Source organism: Lissotriton helveticus, chromosome 1_1 (genome assembly GCF_964261635.1).
Source record: "Lissotriton helveticus chromosome 1_1, aLisHel1.1, whole genome shotgun sequence".
Taxonomy (NCBI): domain Eukaryota; kingdom Metazoa; phylum Chordata; class Amphibia; order Caudata; family Salamandridae; genus Lissotriton; species Lissotriton helveticus.
In genome coordinates this window covers 2,129,948,287-2,129,969,706 of record NC_136057.1, presented here as the reverse complement: position 1 = coordinate 2,129,969,706, position 21,420 = coordinate 2,129,948,287, and the positions used below count along the sequence as shown (strand labels likewise).

General features: G+C 48.5%; 1 protein-coding gene across 9 annotated transcripts in view; it reads left to right on the top strand.

The window, feature by feature from the left end:
- HFM1 (helicase for meiosis 1) overlaps positions 1 to 21,420 on the top strand; it is a 4,349,684-nt gene that overhangs the window by 1,408,942 nt on the left and 2,919,322 nt on the right. For all 9 annotated transcript variants that reach the window (XM_078646278.1, XM_078646275.1, XM_078646244.1 and 6 more), the window contains one exon: positions 6,499 to 6,576. In XM_078646278.1, the coding sequence (XP_078502404.1) occupies positions 6,499 to 6,576 (78 nt within the window). The remainder of the gene's footprint in view (positions 1 to 6,498; positions 6,577 to 21,420) is intronic.

Here is a 21,420-nt window from a genome sequence, read left to right as displayed (position 1 = left end):
GGGTGACAACCAACTGGGTGTCGTCTGCGTAGTTGATTAAGGACACGCCGAACGGGGTGATCCTCTTCTCTAGTGGAGCCATGTATACGTTGAATAACGTAGGGCTCAAGGATGAGCCCTGCGGTACTCCACATCGAAGGGGGATGATGGGTGAGTGGCTGTCGTTCTCCCAAACCTGGAAGGATCGTCCCGCTAAGAAGGATTTTAGCCACTTCAAGGCCACACCCTTTAATCCAATTTCTCTCAGTCTTTGGACTAGGGTGGGATGGTCTACAGTGTCGAAGGCCGCACTGAGGTCCAGGAGGATCACTGCCACTGATCCTCCCGTATCCAGAACGCTTCTGGCCTTCTCTACCGCCGCCAGGAGGGCGATGTCAGTGCCCTGACCTGGACGGAACCCTGTCTGAGAGACCCCCAGCAGGTTGTTGTTTTCTAGGAAGTGTGACAGTTGTTTGTTCACCAACTTCTCTGCGATCTTACTGTTTCCTGGGAGAAGGGAAATGGGCCTGTAGTTGGAGAGGTCCTTCGGGTCTAAGGAGGGTTTTTTTAGGAGGCCTTTGACAGCTGCCGCTTTCCAGCCAGGGGGGACTATGCCTTCCAAGAGGGAGGAGTTAATTAGAGCCGTGAGGGGGGGGATGATGGCGCTGGACACTTTTTTCAAGAAGCGGAGGGGTGCGGGGTCGAGGGGAGAGCCGCTTTTAATTGAGGCCATCGTTGTTTCTACCTCCTCCATTGTCACTGGGCCGAAAGCGTTCAGAGAGGGTTGAAGGTTATCGGCCGGAATGAGGGGATTGGTGGTAGTGAAGGTGAGATTCCGATCCGTATGGGCCGGTTCAGGAGGGGGTATGTCCAGAAGGATTTTTTGGATCTTCTCATCGAAGAATGTGGCTAGGTTACTGCATTTATTTTCTGCTTCCTTGGGATCGAGGACTTTGAGTGGGGGGTCTGGGGCCTGAAGGAGTTCTTTGAGAACAGAATAAGTTTCGTGGGCCGAACAGGCAGCATTTTTAATTCTGCTCTCATAGAAGTAAATTTTAGTGGTGCGTAGCTCCTTTTTATAGGATTTTATGGAGGTGCGGAATGTTTCTTTATTTTCCTCTGTTTTACTTTTTCTCCACAGACGTTCGTTCCTTTTGCACATCTTGCGCAGAATGTTGAGTTCCGGGGTGTACCAAGGTGAGGGGTTAACTCTCTTGGTATGTTTTAGCGAGTGGGTTTTTGGCAGGATGGAGTCTAGGGATTGAGTGATCCAGGTGTTAAACTCTATGTCCCCAGTTATGGGGTCTGAGAGGGGGAGGGGAGCAAGTTCCCTTAGTTTGGCTGCCCAAGTGTCCGGTTCTAGTTTCTGCCATCGCCTGGTGTGAATTTTAACTTTGGGGGGTTGAGGGGACGGAGTATCGATGTCCCACACAAAGGGGACTAGGAAGTGATCCGTCCAGGGGAGGGCGATGTGGTCAAGGGTTGTTAAGCCAGGAACGTTTGAAAAGATGGGGTCAAGCAATTGCCCTTTTTCGTGGGTGGCCTGTGGGTTTTTTAGGTCGAGGCCCATAGAAGTGAGGTCTTGAAGTAATTCATTGGCCTGCTTGTTGCCTGGGTCCAGGAAGTGTGTGTTAAGGTCTCCCAATAGTATGTAATTGGTGGAAGATGAGCACTTAATGGAGGTCTGATCAATGATGTTATTTGGAAAGTCTCCAAGGCCGCCCGGTGGGCGATATACCAGCAATCCTGATAGAGAGGTGACTGGGGAGATTTGTATAATGAAGTGACAACTTTATGTCATGTTATAAGAAACTAACATGACAACGACTAAGGTAGAGTGAGCCTTTATGATATATTTAAAAGAGCACATGTGGTAATTCAAACAGAGAGAGGAATCTCATAATGGTTTTGATTATGACGTTTTTTGTTACAGGCAACTTTGACATATTTTACACAGGTTAGTGAGGGATGGTTATTGATACACTAGGTGTGGTTTTTTGGTACACAGTGGTATCAGACACATTGATATCTAGTGAGCACGATAAGGGAGGTGTTTGAGAATTGTTGATTCACTTTTAACAACCACGATAATATGGTTAAATACACGAGCTTGGTGTCTCTGGAATGGGGATATCCCTATAAAGGCTGAGGAAGATAGACATACAGTGTTTATTATATTATTACAGCATTCCCCTGATGAAGGTACATTTTACTGAAATGCATTGGGAAAGAAGTGTAAATATGAAGGATTCATGAAGTAATGAACCAAGAATGATACTGAAAATATTCTGCAACAAGAATTGAAAAAAAGAAGAAAGAAGAAAACAAGAAGAACTTATAAGAGATTGTTTTTCACTGTTTTTTACTGTTTGTTTTTGTCATGTTAGTTTCTTATATGTTGACAATGATAATGGAGACACATAACAAGTAATGTTACTTTGAAATGAGATATCCGTCAAGCACCTGAGGGGCAAGTGAACAGTGCGTCTTTAACAAACAGGTTTTGTTTGTCTTGCATATTACGTTATAACCGACAGGAGCCAGTCGGTTTTTAAAGACAGCACCAAAACGAAATAGAATTATTGGTAAAAAGATAGTGAATATAAGAGATAAAGAGGAGTGTGCGGGTTACCCAGTTCATACAAATTTGTCCATGGCCCATACAGTTGCCAACATCTCCTTTTCTATGACACTGTACTTCTGCTCCGTCGGCGACAGTGACCTGGATGCAAAGCTAATGGTGCACACTTCTCCCTCCTGCGTTTCCTGCACTAGGACTGTGCCCAGGCCCTTTTCGCTCGCATCTGTCATCAGGATGGATCTTGCTTGATGATCAAATCCGTGAAGGGGAACGGCTGTTACTATGTCTGCTTTGCTTTTTAGAAATTCCTCCTGTGTCTCCTCCGTCCACACAAAGGATGTCTTGTCTCGGAGGAGTTGGCGCAGGTGGTGTGTCTTCGTGGCGAAGTGCGGAAAAAATTTACTATAAAATTTAGCCATTCCTAGGAACGAGCGAACCTCTTCCTTGCTTTTCGGGGGGTGGTGCATCACTTATGGCTTTTGCATTGGCATGTTTGGGCGTGACGCCTTGATCGCTTATCTCGTGGCCCAGGTAGGTGACGGACGTCATCCCAAATCGGCATTTTTCCCATTCCGCTGTGAGTCCGCTGCGTTCCAAGACTTTCAACACCGTGGACAGTTTCGTATCATAGTCTGCCTTGTTCTTGCCCATTATCAAGATGTCGTCTTGAAAATACTGTACGCCTTCAGTGTTCTTGAGCAATTTGTGCATCAGTTTCTGAAACACGGCGGCCGCCGACGCTAGTCCAAAAGGCAACCTGCGGAATTGGTAACAACCAAACGGGGTTATGAATGACGTGAGTTTCCGGGTTGTGGGATGCAAGGCTATTTGATGGTACGCCGACGCGAGGTCGATAGTGGAAAACCATTTCACTCCCTTCGTCTTCGCCAGCATTTCGTCTATCCTTGGAGGAGGGAACTTTTCCACTATAATGTTCTTGTTCAATTCTCTCAGGTCCACACACAGGCGGACCTTGCCATTGGGTTTCCTCGCCACCACCAGCGGAGCCTGCCACTTCGCACTATCTATCGGCTCAATTATGCCATTGTCCTCTAGCCTCTGTAGCTCCGCTTTTACCGTTTCCCTGATCGCCAACGGGATGTTCCTTACTTTGTGGCACACCGGCTTGGCATATGTTTTAAGGTCAATCTTGTGTGTGAACTTCGTCAATTTTCCCACTTTGCCAGCGAGCACAGTGGGATAGTCCTTCTTCATTCTAGCGATGTCCGGGGGTTGTTCAGGACTGGTCATCAGGACTTGTGTGGTACCACCTGGGTTCAGTTCAATGCCAAGATCGCCTTGGTCCATCCATCCCAGCACTGAAGGGCCCTATTATGCCACATATAGCTTGCACTCCGCACTGCGATCTTTGAATTCAAATTTCAGTGTTCAATATCCCACCATGGGAATGGGTTCTCCCGTGAACCTGACGGGTCGAATGTCCGGCGGTTACATGTGAGGTCCCAGATGTCGCCTGAAATACTCTTCCCATACTTTGTGTTGTATTATGGTTTATGGGGATCCTGAGTCCGCCACCATCTTTACTTGTACTCCTCCAATGATCAGGTCACAATGTGGTTTCTTGAAGCGGTTGCAGTCAATGCCTAGTACGTGTTCCTCAACGCACAACACATTGTATTCATCTTCTTCCACTTCCCCTTCCGCGTCTGACTCCTGCGCAACGTACTTGACTGCTGGTCTTCTCTGCTTGCGGCGGCACACCTTCTCATAGTGACCCATGATTCCTCAGTACATGCATTTGGCACGGAACGCTGGACAACGCTTGTCTTGGGACGTGTGTGCTTGGCTGCCGCACCTATAACACGCGTTCTTTCCGTCATTCGTGGACTTCTTCATCGGCAATAACTTAGGCGTCCATTTGGTCTGTGCCCTTGTGTCTCCCCCCTCAGCCTTGCCTCTGTCTGGTGGGTTGGCTTCAGAGATCTTGTTGACCATGGGTCTAGCGGTGGTCTCCCTTTTTGCTGCCTCTGAGCACCTCTTGGATAGTTCTGCTTTCTTCACCATGGCAATGACTTCCTTCAGTGACGCGTCCCCATTTACCCACAGCTTGTCTTGGATCGCCGAATTCTTGGTGTGCATGACTATTTGGTTTTTAATGAATTCGTCGTGCAATGCGCCGAACTTACAAGTGATGGCTAGTTTCTTTAGTGCAGCTACATATTCGTCTATGGACTCCCCCACGGCTTGTTTCCTTTGTTGAAAGTTGTACCTGTCTATGGACGTGCACACTGCCTGTCTGTAATGGTTGTTCAAGTCCTCTATCGCATGTTGAAACACATCGTCGTCAGCTGCTTGTCGTGGCCTAGGGACTAGGTTCTGAAAGACTCTTATACCTTCAGGTCCTAAGTTGTGGAGTAGTGTTCTCCTCCTTCTCTTGCTGGGAAATGCTTACCCATTCTCATCCTCTAACACCTCCAGATAGTTCATGAAGTACTCCCTCCAGTCCTCCCATTTCATTGAGGGATCGCCAGGCTTGAGTAGGAAGGGAAGCGGTGTCGTGAATGAGGAGGCTTGGACGCACATCCCTGCTCGTCTCTCTGGTACTTCTTCCCCGTTCCCGGGACTCCCTGGGGCTCTCTGTGTGTTCCGGAGTGTGGGGCTCTGAGGAAGCGCAGATCCGCCCCCCGCACCGTGCTGGGCTTGTTCCGCCAGGACCTTAGGTGGGGTTAGTAGACTACTCGGCTGTGGTGCCTGGCTTCTCCCTGCTCTGGTGGGTGTCTCCCCTTCTTCCATTATCCTCCTGTGCGGGCTGATTACTCACTGTGGTGCTCCTTGCCTCACAGGACTTCATCGTTGGGTCTGTGTTCCTTGTGCTGGCCGAGAAATGGACTGGGTTAACTATATCCACTGTACTCGTGAGCATTCTTCCACCTATGTTGTCGCCGGTGGGCTCTGCTAGCTGGACGTTGGTGGCCCCCTTTTAGTGGTGGGCTGCGATGGCAGTGTGGTCACTCTCCTCTGCCACGCTCTCTTCTCCCCTTCTGTGCCTTCCGGCAGTCTGCAGTACCTCGTGGCCAATGTGCTCATGAACTCAGAGGGGCGCAGTGGCTTGAGACGCCTCTCGTGGCCCGATCCCGTCCTTCGTCGCCAATTGTAAGAGGGTCGCTGACCCCTCATGATGACAGCACACTTGATTGAAGGTGAATATTTAACTTTAATAATTATCGGGGACAGGGCGCCGGGAGCACGTCTGCCGTTCTCGCTGGCTCCGCGATACATCCCCACAGTGGCCGCCGCGCTCACGTCGCTGCGTCATGCCGCAACGACTAGAGCGCTACACTACAACTACACCTCCATTCCGGCCCACATAGGCCTCTCCGGGAAGGCATAACTCTGTTCCGGACCTATGTGGTTCCCCAAGCTCTCTGGTCACCCCAGTGGCTGCAACGCCATTCCCACGGGGCAATGAGCCTCGGCCAGGAACCTAGCAGCACTCCGGTCATGGCTCAGAAGGGATACAGTGGATGCAGGGCGATCCTGGGAAGGCGAACATGCGTGCGGTAACTGCGATTGAATCGTTGTGTCGAGGATAAACACCGAATAACTGGGAAGCAGTGTGGAGCCTTTCTAAGGTGCGCCTGCCATCTTGGCCAGATTAGCCATGCCCCTTCCATGGTCTCTGTTGCTGAAATAAGTAAGTAAAGGAAAAAGAGAAAGACAAATATACAGGAACTGCTAATTCCATCAGCAAATGATAGCCCCTGCTTTTATCTGTGTAGTAATTAAGGTGTATAAAGTGTGCTGGTGTTGTCAATATCCTAACATTTTGCTACTGGATTAAAAAATAAAAGTTTCCTCTTGATATTGTTTTGTGACAAGTGATAAAATATTGTTTAGGATTGTTAAAAGCATCTTAATAACATATTGCACATTTGAAAAATTTAACTTTAGTAACACTCTCAAACTACTTTGTCTAGGAAAAATGGGACAGCATGACCAGAAAATGGAGGGACAACACTTTGGTTCAACTTGTACGCCTGTTTCTTATTGATGAGGTAATAATCTATTAGCATTTGTTTTGAAAGTGAAACTATTTTCTGAGCTTTTTATTAGGGATAAGATTAAATCCAGCATATAACTACTACTAGGCAGAGGTACAGTGCACATTGCAAGTGAACTAAAAATATAGTGATCCCTACCTCTTAACTGACTAACAGCTAGATTCATCAAGCCGAAAACGGCTCTCAAAGGGCCAGATTCTGAGAATCTGGCCCTTTGCGAGTGCAATTTTTGCATTTGGGATTCATCATCCCAAATGCAAAAATCCCTAATTGCGAAATCACATATTTGCGAGGAATTGCATTTAAGGAATCTCTATTTGAGATTCCTTAAATGCAATTCATTAACCATTTTCTATTAGCGAATTCGCTATTCCTGGCCGCTATTTACCACGAAGTCAGGCTTCGTGGTAAATAGCGAAAACTCAAAAAAATTCACTTTAGTGCATTTTTCTGAGTGGTATGTTACACACACACATGTCCTTTGGACATGTGTGTGCGCAACATCTGGCTACATTTGCTTTTCAGGGGTGCTACAGGGTGTCCTTTGGACACGCCTGGCACCCTTGAAATCGCATCCTTATTTGCGATTAGCAATTTGCTAATCGCAAATAAGGAAGATGTAGGAATCGCAATATTTTTTGCAATTCCTACATGAATCCCGTTTTGCAAGTCCTTAATAGTGATTCCTTATGAATCGCTATTACAGACTCGCAAAACGGGACTTTGATGAATCTGAATCATACAGCCTGATTCATGAAGCGAAATAGCGCCCGCAATGGCTGCGAAAATGCAATTGCGGGTGCAAAATACGGAATTGGCATTCAAGAACAAAATAGCGAATTCGCAAACACAGAATAGCGATTATAATAGCGATTACGCTATAATAGTCGCAGATTCCCGGTAGTCGAGCATTAGCGATACGGAAATAGCGACCAACCACGGAATCTGCGAAATGAATAGCGAAACGCAATATATTCTCTATCGGCATTCATGAAAAATATACAATAGCGAAAAACCCCAAAATCGCACTTTTGCGCGGCGCAAATTAAGGACAACTCAAAGCAGGTGGTAACCATAAAAGCCATGATTAAGTAAAATTTGAAAAACAGTTGGCCAATCACCAACAGGTCCAGGCCTGACCAATCACACATAAGGACATTCAGCAGCAGCATTAGGCGTTCCACAATGCCAGGAATGTACATGGTGGTGAGGCGGCGAAGGCTACAGCGAGCAGCACGGAGGAGACGCATGAGGCAGGAAAGGATTTACCGCCAGCGGGTCACCTTGCTGGGCCAAACCAGAGAACAGATATATGTTAAATACAGGCTGAATGGGGAAATGATCATCTGGCTGATACATGAACTTGACCCCCTCATGCAGCACCCAACAAGGCGAAACAATTCGGTGCCTACACATGTGCAGGTATTGTGCAGCCTGCACCTCCTGGCCTCCGGCAGTTTCCAGGGCATAGTAGCGGCTGCTGGGGGGATATCCCAGCCCACCATGTCACGCTGCCTCCACACATTCGTTGACGCCATGCTCACCCAGCTCCACCGCCACATCACATTTCCCACGAGCCAACAGGAATTGGACCTGACAAAACTTCAATTTTACAATGAAGCCCATTTTCCCCATGTCCTCGGCTGCATAGACTGTACCCACGTCGCCATCTGCCCACCAGCTGCCACGGAGTATATGTACCGCAACAGGAAGTCCTACCACTCCCTCAACATACAGATGGTCTGCAATGCCAAGACCATCATCACTGACATTGTCGCCCAGTACCCAGGGAGTACCCATGACTCCTTTATCTTCAGGCACAGCGGACTCCACACACGACTGCTCAGGGGAGAGTTTGGGGAAGGACACCTACTTGGTAAGTACACTTTGTCGACAATGTCACATTGCAATGAGGTCACTGCGCTGCACAGGCAATCAACATCTGCTCCTCTCATTCAGGTGACAGTGGCTACGCCCTACGGGAATACCTCCTGACCCCTTACCTCAACCCTGCCACACCTCAGCAACGGCGCTACAATGTTGCGCACATCCGGACAAGGAACTGTATAGAAAGGACATTTGGCCTGCTCAAGAGCAGGTTCCGTATACTGCACAAGACAGGTGGGGCCATGTATTACAGTCCTGCTGCCTGCTGCCGCATTGTGGCTGTCTGTGCAATGCTTCATAACATTGCAACCAAGCGCCGGATACCTGTTGAGATCTCAGGCAGTGAATCAGAAGGGGACGACCGGCCACCAGCACATGCGCACCATGCACGCGGGGAGAACCCAGCTGAAGGCCACAGACGTCGCAACCACATCACAGAGAACAATTTCTAGCCCACCCTCTTCCCCCACCCCACATATCACAATTGCATGCAAAATGTAATGATTACACAAGGCTAATGTGTGCTGGAAAATAAATATATTTGTTTCATTCACAAGAAAAAGGTAATCAGTACAACTATTTACAACTAACAGTATTCCTTCATACTGCAGTGTGAAAGTACATGTCAGGCTTATAGTCAGCCTGTGCCAGTGTTTTTCTGACAGAGTCAAGTGCGCCTCCTGCGCGTTATGCCCAGGCGCCTCTGAGGCTCATCCTCTTCCGGGGCACCTGTACCAGGCGTTGCCCTGGTGCTGCGCCTAAGTGGCGGGACTAGTGTGGCAGATTGGCTGCTGACGCTGGAAGCCCCCTCACTGCCATCGTCACCCCCTACAGTGGCAGGTAGAGCAGGAGGGTGTAGTGCCGCTACCGCGGTGGTTAGGTGCTCCAGGACCCTGGTGATGTCCTCACAGCACTGAACTAGTTGGTGCTGCTGTGTGAGTGACCGGCGCGACAACTGTGAGGTGGCATTTGCAGCCACATAATTAGACCTGCTGTAGGAGGCCAGCCGGCCCATGAGCTGGTGGTGGCGCCGGCTTGCTGCACTGCGCTGCTTGATCATCGCAGCAGTGTTTGCCTCCATGGCTGCAGTCATGCGGCCCATGGTCGCCGTCATGCGGTCCATGCGGTCTCCCACTCCGGCAACATTGCGCCCAATTTTGTGCAGCTGGAGCTGAATGGCACCTTGCTGCTGTGACTGGCGCTGATGGATCCTGAGCATGCGTCTCTCTACGCTCAAACAGGCATGGCGCTGTCCATTGCCCCTCCTGCTGATTGGAGCTGTGGTGTGACGGCGAGAACTCCCACGCCTGCTCTGCTGGCCTGTCACAGTGGCTGGCCGCTGTGTTGCCGCTGTCGCTGGCCCAGATGTCGTAGCACCAGCTGCAGGTGGTGTCACAGCAGGCGTTGCTGGTGCGGCAGGGACTGGAGGCACATTAGTGGGGTGCCTGGCTGCGGGTGGGACGGCAGTTGCAGAGGCCACAACGGTGGGGGGCCTGGCTTTGGCTGCGGGTGGGACGGCAGATGCAGAGGCCACAACGGTGGGGGGCCTGGCTTTGGCTGCGGCTGGAACGGCAGATGCAGGGGCCACAACGGTGGGGGGCCTGGCTGCTGGTGTTGTTGCAGCGGCAGGGGCTGGTGCCTGGGTTTCCGGTTGAGAATCCTCCTCCTGGGCCTCCTCATCTATCTGCAGCCTCTCACTGTCACTGCTTTCTGCGCCACCTGTGAGGGTAAGTGGATACTCATTAGTTGCATGTGACTGTCAGACGTGCTGATGTTACATGCATGCTGGGTGACATTCCCTGGATGGCTGTGGATTAGCGTACTTTGGAACCTGTCTGGCTGCATTGTGGTACTACTACATTGTGGACATACTACATCTCCCACAATGCTTCAGGGCATTTCCTGATGCGCAACAACGGCATGACTAAGGGCCATTATGTGAGCCTATTTGGTCAGGGACGGTCATAGGGGACAGGGTCGCAGTCGCATGCCACTTACCTTGGGTGTCTTGGGTGGGGCGGGAGGAGTCCAGAGGTGTGACGCCAACGCACGCCTCCCTCTCAAGGGTGTTCTCCACCTGGTCCTCCAAGGGTGTGTTGGGAGGGACTGTAGGTCCGCCACCTCCAGTGCCCGATGCCTCTCCAAGGCGCTCCGCCACCCTCTCCTTGGCACGACCTCGGAGGTCATACCATCGCTTCTTGAGCTCCTCCAATGACCTATCGGCCACACCCACGGAGTTCACACTGGAGGCTATTCCCAGCCAGATCCTCCGTTTGTCCTGCTCTGGGACCTTCCTGGAGTTGATCCCGAAGAGTCTGTCGTGGTTGGCCACCACCCCTTCTATTAGATTCTCGAGCTCCTGCTCTGAGAACTTCAGCTTTCTCTTACGTCCTGCGCTGTTGCTGGGGCCAGGAACAGGTTCCTCAGACATGGCAGCAGTTTGGTAGTAAATTCGCTATGACAAGATTAGCAGCTGCTTTCCGACTTGCTCCCTCGAGGTTTGCCTCACTGTGGTGTTTGGGGGTGGGAACTGCCTGCTTCCTGGTTGTGATGTCATCACTGTGCTCGAAAAGCGACTTCCCGTTTTCCCGATCGCGCGAGATTGCGACTCGCATTCCCGATCGCACGAGATTGCGACTCGCATTCCCGATCGCACGAGATTGCGACTCGCATTCCCGACGCAGGTAGCCGGAAATAGCGATTATTCTGCGATTATAGTTAGTCGCTAACGGATTTAGCGCCCGCGTGCGAGTCGCTTTTTTTTCCCCGTAATGTACATGAATTCTGATTTGCGCGTTCTCAATAGCGAATCGCATTTTATCGCTATTTGAGACTCGCAAATGCCGTTTTTCATGAATCAGGCTGTATCAGCCTGATTCATGAAAAACGGCATTTGCGTTTTTATTATGCGCTTCTATTAGTTCTCAGAGCAGGAGCTCGAGAATCTAATAGAAGGGGTGGTGGCCAACCACGACAGACTCTTCGGGATCAACTCCAGGAAGGTCCCAGAGCAGGACAAACGGAGGATCTGGCTGGGAATAGCCTCCAGTGTGAACTCCGTGGGTGTGGCCGATAGGTCATTGGAGGAGCTCAAGAAGCGATGGTATGACCTCCGAGGTCGTGCCAAGGAGAGGGTGGCGGAGCGCCTTGGAGAGGCATCGGGCACTGGAGGTGGCGGACCTACAGTCCCTCCCAACACACCCTTGGAGGACCAGGTGGAGAACACCCTTGAGAGGGAGGCGTGCGTTGGCGTCACACCTCTGGACTCCTCCCGCCCCACCCAAGACACCCAAGGTAAGTGGCATGCGACTGCGACCCTGTCCCCTATGACCGTCCCTGACCAAATAGGCTCACATAATGGCCCTTAGTCATGCCGTTGTTGCGCATCAGGAAATGCCCTGAAGCATTGTGGGAGATGTAGTATGTCCACAATGTAGTAGTACCACAATGCAGCCAGACAGGTTCCAAAGTACGCTAATCCACAGCCATCCAGGGAATGTCACCCAGCATGCATGTAACATCAGCACGTCTGACAGTCACATGCAACTAATGAGTATCCACTTACCCTCACAGGTGGCGCAGAAAGCAGTGACAGTGAGAGGCTGCAGATAGATGAGGAGGCCCAGGAGGAGGATTCTCAACCGGAAACCCAGGCACCAGCCCCTGCCGCTGCAACAACACCAGCAGCCAGGCCCCCCACCGTTGTGGCCCCTGCATCTGCCGTTCCAGCCGCAGCCAAAGCCAGGCCCCCCACCGTTGTGGCCTCTGCATCTGCCGTCCCGCCCGCAGCCAAAGCCAGGCCCCCCACCGTTGTGGCCTCTGCAACTGCCGTCCCACCCGCAGCCAGAGCCAGGCACCCCACTAATGTGCCTCCAGTCCCTGCCGCACCAGCAACGCCTGCTGTGACACCACCTGCAGCTGGTGCTACGACATCTGGGCCAGCGACAGCGGCAACACAGCGGCCAGCCACTGTGACAGGCCAGCAGAGCAGGCGTGGGAGTTCTCGCCGTCACACCACAGCTCCAATCAGCAGGAGGGGCAATGGACAGCGCCATGCCTGTTTGAGCGTAGAGAGACGCATGCTCAGGATCCATCAGCGCCAGTCACAGCAGCAAGGTGCCATTCAGCTCCAGCTGCACAAAATTGGGCGCAATGTTGCCGGAGTGGGAGACCGCATGGACCGCATGACGGCGGCCATGGGCCGCATGACTGCAGCCATGGAGGCAAACACTGCTGCGATGATCAAGCAGCGCAGTGCAGCAAGCCGGCGCCACTGTGGAAAAGTAAATTTTGCCATGTTCTGTGTCCCTACGTGTTCCCCATCTTATGTTATGTGTGCATGATTAATATGCATATGTATTCCCCATGATCGATTAAAGACGCAATTACAGTTGTGTCCATCTCTAGTATGCCAGTTTCCAGTTCTCGTGAAAGCTACGAGTATTAGGCCTATGTAAAGCTACGTTACCACGTTTCTCAGTGTGCACGTTATTTCATTGTAAAGTCCCTGTTTCTAGGCCTCAAAAGGGCCCGGACTCAGATTCAGCTCCTGTCTCCTGAACCCTCGCTGAGGAGCGATACAGCCCCCACCTGTATCCCTGACCCTTCACTTACTTCCTGCCTCACAGTGCCCGGCTCGGCCTGGCTCTGCCTGTCAGTCTGCCAAGAGTATGTTATGATTCCAGTTATCAGTCCAGCTCTCCTTCTCTGCATTCCTAAGCTACTGAATCGCATCAATAGTTTCAGTCATCGTCTAGCCTTTACATCTCCATGTAAGAGAAATACTGTATTTATGATCATTTAATATTCCTCAACACACACTACATGTAGAATAATGCATGCACCAGTCTTAGTGTCTGTTAGCCTTTACCCTGATAACTTTTGGATTCTATCAACATGTTCTCTAAACATCAGATACTAGATAGTGTTTAGGTACATGTCGCTCTGACTCTCCAGACTTTCGTCTCTCCTTCTAGCTCAGAAGTCATAGCCCCCAGCTTCTCCCTAGTAACACGTCATTGTCAGTTTGCGCGCACCACTAGGTTAGAGGTCCCGGCTCCTTCGGTAGCCCCCTCCATGTTTCCGCCCCATTTATGACATATTCTGTTACGTCTACATCACATGTCTATGTTCACGCCTCCTGTTACACCCACTTTCATCCTTATCTTTCGCGACTGTTGCTAACTCCACCCACTGTCACACCTACTGTATGTACTGTAATGCAATTGTTTTAGTATATATACTTGTGTACTGTTATTAAAAGTCAGCGCGCTCATTCCAGATCCTGCCCGACAGCTGTCGGGGCCCCCCTGTTGGCTAGCCATCCCAGATCTTGCCCGTGCAGGTTGTCCTGTTCCTGTCCTTTATGCTGTATTAAAACCTGCAAACTCCTACTACCTCGAATCTTGACTCTTATTTATTGAGCTATCTGTTATTGTTATGTCCAGTCAAAAATAGAGGTATTATTTATTTATTTACCACATAATGGCGCCCGAACAGGGACTTGCCCTTTCCCCACGCGCCGGTGAAGCCACGCAAGCCCCCTGATCCTCTGCAGCCGTGACGGAACCATACCGTGCACGTGCAGATATTTCTGCTTCAAGTATCCCTCAGGCCCACGGAGGAGACGGAGGTTGCGGTCCAGCATCCAGACGAGGCGGTGGAGGAACGCGGCGAGTCCCGACCAGAGCCCAAGCCGAGAGTCCAAGGTCCGAGGTATCCGGAGGCCCACCCGTAACAGAAGTCCGAAGTTCGTCCGTCCGTCATCGTAGCAGTCCAGTCCAGTCCGAGGCCTTCCGTTCTTGCTGCCCGGTGAGTACCGTTGCTGGGGTAGTATCTAGACAGGGTCAATTGCATTGTCTCTGGTCCGTGGGTTTGGGTACACAGATCCAACACGAAGTGTCCACTTAGGTGGATGCGGGTCCTGACGTGTCTCTTTATGAGACCGGTAAGTTTCGTACTGTTTTAGCAGTGCATCTAGTTTCTGTTCTAGTCCGTTCTGTTCTCGAGAAATTCATGTATTCTGTTTTCAGTATTCCAGGTAGTATTTTGTCAAAACTGTTAATTTAAATGTCATTCATGTATTTCCATGTTGTGGTATGAAAGTGGTGTAATTATTGTGTTCATTGTGTATTGTATTGTGTCTAGACTCCAGCCCAGTCATGCCATTGTTTTCCAAGTTACGTCAGTTAAAAACTAGAAAAGGTCTGTTAGAAGAAGCAGTTCCTGTCCCGCCTAGGGACAGTCCAGGTCATTTTATGTATCAAAAGCATGGCATAAGTGCCATATTGTATCTAGATTTGTGGGTGGAGTACACCAAACAGTTAGAAGAAAAGTATAGATGGCCCGTATCGGGTACATGGGATGCCGAGTGCATCATGCGAGTAGAAGAAGTATTATGGAAAAAGAAAGCCAGACAGTCACAGAAAGATGCCATCGAGTTATGGCGCAAAGAATCTCATAAAAGAACCGAAAAAGAAATCAGAAAGTCAGAATTAAGTAGAGAATCCTTAGAAAGAGCCCAAGAAAGGGAATTAATCGAAATAGGTGAACGAGTTAAAACCGAACAGTCAGACAGACAGAGGAATGCCCTCATTAAGGGTATGTATCCTCTTCTTGCCGAGGGCTTGCCAAAAGCAACCCCGGAAGCACCATGTAATTTTCCGCCGCCATTAGTTCCGACCAAGCTACGTCACAAACCGACCGCAGCTGATATTTTTCTCTCGTCCTATTTGGACGACACAGTCCCAGAATATGCAAATCCTGTTCTGCCAGCTCCTGTAAATAATGTAAATCCTGCTCCTCCAGTCACTGGGGCACCTGTTGCAGTACCTGCTACGGTACCCCCGGTCCAGCCCGTAGTACAAATTCCCGCCACATCAGTTACTCTGCCAGCACGAAGAGTATCAGTCGACGATTCCAGTTTGGGGGCCGCGGGAGGAGGTCCTCCTGGTACCCCGCCGCCAAGTAGACGTTTAGGAGCAGTCGAGTTACATGAACGTGCGTTACAGCGTACGCCTAAATATAAGTCCATTGCAGAAATCAGGCGACTTCTTACTGAATGCTGTTATGATCCAGTCCCAGGCGAGGATAGTATGGTTATATATTCCGTACGTATAAGACAGGTGTCCGAGTATTTGGTCACCCTACCGAATATGAAAGAAGATCTAGACAGAATGTATCGTTTCATTCGTACAGGACAAGATCCAGAAAGTATTGTTGAAGTCATGTCTCTCAGGAAATCTGAGATCCAGTTTATGCTATTAAAGTTTCTGATTAATTGTTTAATTAGGGAACAAGATTCCCCAACTAAAGATCCGGTCGAAATGAAAATTCTGACAAAGTGGAGTGATAATATAGCCGAGGGTAAGCACAAGACACTCAATAGTATCGAGAGTATGTACAAGAAAATACGTAAAGAAATAATAAGGTTACACGAAAAACGCAAAGAAGCACAAGTAAGCGAGAAAGAAAATGACTCTTCTACTGAAGAGGTAGACGACGAGAATACCGCCAGAATAGCGTATGTAGGTAAATCTAGACTTCCAGACCGACATTTACGTCTAGAACACAAGAAAGTCTTTCATCTTCCAGCACCAGAACAAGGTTCTCTAGAACAAGTATTTCAAGCTACCGATCACATTCTGAAATCACGAATCGGTTATAGTGAATTAAGTACCATGCATGAACAAGAACTAGCCCGATCAGCAGTCCGATGGATTACTGATTCTACCACTTTTCCAGACGAAATAGTGGCACAAATGTTTCTGAAATTGCCCCCAGCCGAGCAGCGACTGGTGGGTATGTATATGATCCAGCACCTCATTACGCTGTATGAGGGTCAACATTCTGATCCAGGTCCGTTACATGATGTCCTGAACGAGTTACTCCAGTATAGATGGAAAGGTTTAGGTACCGATTTAATTAGTGTCATTCTAGAACAGCGCCACAAATACAGAACGTTTTTAAATCCGCATTTTGTTCATGTCTCACCTCCAGAAAGTAAACCGTTTTACATAGACAGACAGCATCCGTTACGAGAAGTACACCCAGTTAGGACACCAGATGGTGAAATGCAACGAGTATTTGTTTACACCCCAGTTACAAAGATGGAACTCTTAGAGATGAAGAAATTAATTCCCTGTCACGACAAAGATCCAGCAGGGTTCCACCGTGAATTAAAAGACATGCTCCGTATGGGAGAATACACGTATCCAGATATTATTAAAATGTTAAAAGTCCTGTTGCCTGCAGGCATATATGAAAAACTCAAGGAAAAGGATTGGGAGGTGGGAGAGAAAAAGATCGATTGGACAGCTCTAGAAGCTGAAGATAAGATACGAGTACCAGGGACCGGTCTTGGAGACAAATGTAAAGAATTACCAGAATTATTAATACAAGTTTTACCTAGATTATTAGCCACTAAAAAGGAAGACTGGGATGCAATCTCAGCCTGTAAACAGAAACAAGACGAAGACACTAGTGATTTTTATTCCAGATTTGAGAAATGCTTTATAATAAACAGTGGTTTGAAGACGAGTAGCGAGTCATTCCCTCATCTTTTTGTTACTAAATTAGTCGAGAATTCAAGTCCACAAGTTAAAAATCGAGTTTTGAAAGTCGAAAGTACTTGGCAAGCTAGTACCCCGTCCCAAATGCTCCAGATGCTCCAGTATCACCAGAATAGAATCAGAGAAGAGCAAGATCATGAAAGGAAACGTATGAAAGACACGAAAATGAAAGTACTAGTTGCACAATCTGTTCCTCAAGACAGTCAGAAGAGGGGTCCGAATCAAGCCAGTCATCCTGCAGCTCCCGTTAAAGGGACATGCAATTATTGTAAACAGCCAGGTCATTTTATAAACGAGTGTGCAGTTCTGAAACACAATATAGCCACTGGTAAAACTAAAGAAAGACCACGTCCGCCTAGACAAGAACAAGTTTCACAGACTTCTCAGCCACAGAATGCACAACAGACAGTTCCAGCACCGCAGCCCATCGCTGCAACACAGCATGTTACACAGCAGATGTACCAGTATGCACAGACAGAGTATCCAGAGTATCAAGCGTACTCATGAAACAGCCTAGAGAGGGAGGTAGGCTTGCCTCTCATCGAGATTCCTGTAGATCAAGAAGGTCCCTATGTTCACAGTCAAGTATTAGGGAAAGACAGAAAGTTTCTGATTGATACAGGGGCAAGTAGGACGACTATTAGTCACGACGAGGTTCCAGGGGCTCCGCTCTCAGGCTCTAGAAATGTTTCCCTTGGATTTTCAGGAAAGCCTATTGTAAACGAGATATCCAAACCAGTTACTCTAGAAGTAGGTCCATTGTCCCGAACTACTGATCTACTGCTTACGAAGTCATGTCCAGAAAATTTGTTAGGCATTAAGACACTGAAAGAATTAGGTGCAGTTATTTGCTGTTCCCCAGAGGGAATACGTTTGTTTTTACGTGACTTCAAGGGTCACTATGTTTTACGTGATTTTGATCCCAGATTATTGAATGTCCCCCAGCATCTATGGGCGCAAGGTCCAACTGATGTTGGCTTCATGCAAATCACACCCCATCGTGTGACTCTCAAGCAAGGTATAGTCTTGCCACGAATCAGACAGTACAGATTGCCACCTGAGGCTGTAGCAGCCTTATCCAAAATTATTGACGAGCTCATTGCTCAAGGAGTAGTTGTAGAAACTGACTCCAATGTATGTAATTCTCCGATCATTCCAGTCATGAAACGTACTGATCCAAATGCACCCCCAGTATATCGATTAGTGATTGATCTTCGAGAACTCAATAAATGTATCATCCCCCAGTATCCAGTAGTCCCAGATATCTCATCTCTATTGACAGCCATTGATTCTGAGGCTACATTTTTCACAGTCATAGACCTCAAAAACGCATTTTTCAGTGTTCCAATTCATCCAGACAGCCAGTACCTTTTCGGTTTTTGTTTAAATGGAAGGAGCTATAAATTCACACGAGCTCCTCAAGGTTTCACAGAAAGTCCTAGTATTTACAGTCAAGCACTTAAGAGACAACTAGACAACATTCACATGCCAACTGACACTGCCCTGCTCCAGTATGTCGATGATCTACTGATCACAGCCCGTTCTGAACGTGCTTGCGAGCGAGCATCACTCACAGTTCTGTATTTTCTAGCTGAGATGGGGCACAAGGTGTCCCCTTCGAAGCTTCAATTCTGTGTCCAGCAAGTGATCTACTTAGGCCACTTGCTGTCCAAGTGGGGTAGGCAGTTGACACCTGACCGTATCCAGTTAATAGCGAGTCTCCCTCAGCCCAAGACACAGAAGGAGGTACGTGCTTTTATCGGCCTTACTTCTTATTGCAGACAATGGATTCCTCAGTATGCATTTCTAGCCAAGCCACTGATACAGTTAACGACACAGGAGGCAGCCGTATCGACTGTCCTCCCTTGGACATCTGAACATACACTTAGTTTTAATGAATTAAAGAAAGCCTTATGCCAAGCTCCTGTCCTAGCTACACCGAACTACAATAAGCCTTTTACACTTTTTGTCACAGAACGTGATGGTACAGCATTATCTGTTCTCACACAAGATCAAGCCGGACAATACAAGCCCTGTGCTTATTTTTCGAGCACACTAGATCCAGTAGCCCAGGCTCTGCCTGCGTGCCTCAAGTCAGTTGCAGCCACAGCACTAGCTATCAGACAAAGTGATTCCATAGTATTAGGACATTCCTTGACAGTACAAGTTCCACACTCCGTGGAAGTTCTTTTAAACCGAACACAGACTCAGCACTTGACAATTGCACGTTTAACAGGTTATGAACTGACACTGTTCCAGCCACACATAGAAATCAGACGCTGCAACGTTCTAAATCCTGCTACACTGTTACCGTCAGTTACTTCAAATCCTGTCACACATGATTGTGTGGAAGTTGTTAACACTATGACTAAACCACGACAAGACCTGACAAATATTCCATTACCAGACCCCGACCTGACACTTTATGTGGATGGTTCATGTATGAGAACGAGTACAGGAGAACTAGTAGCCGCGTATGCAGTGACTACTGACACTGAAGTTATTGAAACACACCGTATTGACACCCTGTCTGCTCAAGCAGCAGAGCTAGTTGCTCTGACACAAGCCTGCATACATGCCAAGAACCTGAAAGTTAATATTTACACAGATTCACGCTACGCATTCGGAGTTGTACACGACTTTGGAGTGCTCTGGCAAGAGAGAGGTTTCATGACTTCTCATGGAACCAAGATTCAGCATGGTCTCCTCATTCAAGCTCTGTTAGATGCAATACATTTACCGACATCTATCGCTATCATGAAATGCAAGGCACATACGAAAGTTACTGACATTATTTCCCAAGGAAATGATCTAGCAGATCGAACAGCCAAGCTTACAGCACAGACACCAGACATACCAGTTAACAAGACACCGACATCCACTCTAGAACAGACTACTTGTATGACAGTTAAGGACCCTACTCAAGATGTCATAGATATCCAGTTACATGCTACTCCCGAAGAAATCAAGAAATGGTCCGAACAAGGAGGGGTCCAGACAGATCAGGGATGGTTGACGAAGGGTAGAGCCACATGGTTTCTCCCCGACTCAATGGTTCAAGTCATTATCAATACCGCACATAGTCCTGCACACTTAGGAGAAAAAGCCATGATAGACAGTATCCAGAACATTTGGTCTAACAAGCATTTACGAGCTGCAGCCAAGCAGAAAGTTCGCACTTGTATGATATGTTGTCAGTTCAATCCAGGTAAAAGTGTTCCGGTGGAACAAGGTGGATTCCAGCCCCCTGACCACCCTTTTGAAGTCCTCCAGATGGATTATATTCAGATGGAGCGATGTCGAGGTTTCAAGTATGTCCTTGTAGTTGTATGCGCTTTGTCCAGGTGGACAGAAGCATATCCAGTCCCAGATTACACAGCCGCGACCACTGCCAAGCAGCTGGTTCGTGAATATTTCCCCCGCTATGGACTCCCTAGGGTCGTGTATTCTGATAACGGCCAGCCATTCTCATCTGAATTAATGAAGCACGTTTCCCTGTTGTTAGGGTACCAGTGGAAGTTCCATTGTGTACGCCATCCAGAAGCAGCCGGTCTCGTAGAGAGACATAATCAAACCTTGAAAATCCGTATTGCCAAAGTCTGTAAAGAGAAAGGTGTAGACTGGTTAGTTGCCCTGCCAGTCGCTCTGTTCTATATGCGCATGGTCGCACATTCCAGATCAGGTCTGTCCCCGTATGAGGTCGTATTCGGCCGCCCCCCAAATATGTGGGGTACACCCAGACCCCGAAGTATTACAGATGTTTCCAGTAATATGCTGACAGATTACCTAGCTTCCTTGATGTCTGCCCTACACTCTTGTCGTTCACAGGTTGCCGCCGCATTTCCAGACAATACCGAGGTGAAACCGCATGAAATCGTTCCAGGAAGCTTGGTCCTCGTCCGCAATTTTGATCGTTCAAGTCCGCTGGAGCCTCGCTGGAAGGAGCCGAAGTTGGTCCTCTTAACCACCCGTACTGCCGTCAAGTTGGAAGGCAGGAAGTGGTGGGTCCATTTGTCTCATGTTAAGAAATTTCACGGATCCCGACTACAAACTGTTTCCAAGAACTTTTCCAAGGATTGTCACGATTTTAAAGACTGCCGAGATATTATTCTCAAGGACTGTCCCGCAAATGACATTGATACCAAGTCTCCCCTGTTAGAGGAAACTCCGCAGCAGGCGTATAAAAGTAAGCTACGGTCTAGTAAAATAAGTCAGCCAGTTTAATTGTCTAAGTCCTCCCCTAGGTGAAACGGTTAGACAGGTATCTGACATGTATGAAATAGACCCCCATAGTGAGAGAGTTAGTCAAAACTCAATCCGATGTATCGTTTTTCTAAGTTTTATATTATTTTTAAGCTTAATGATTACCTGCACGAGTTAT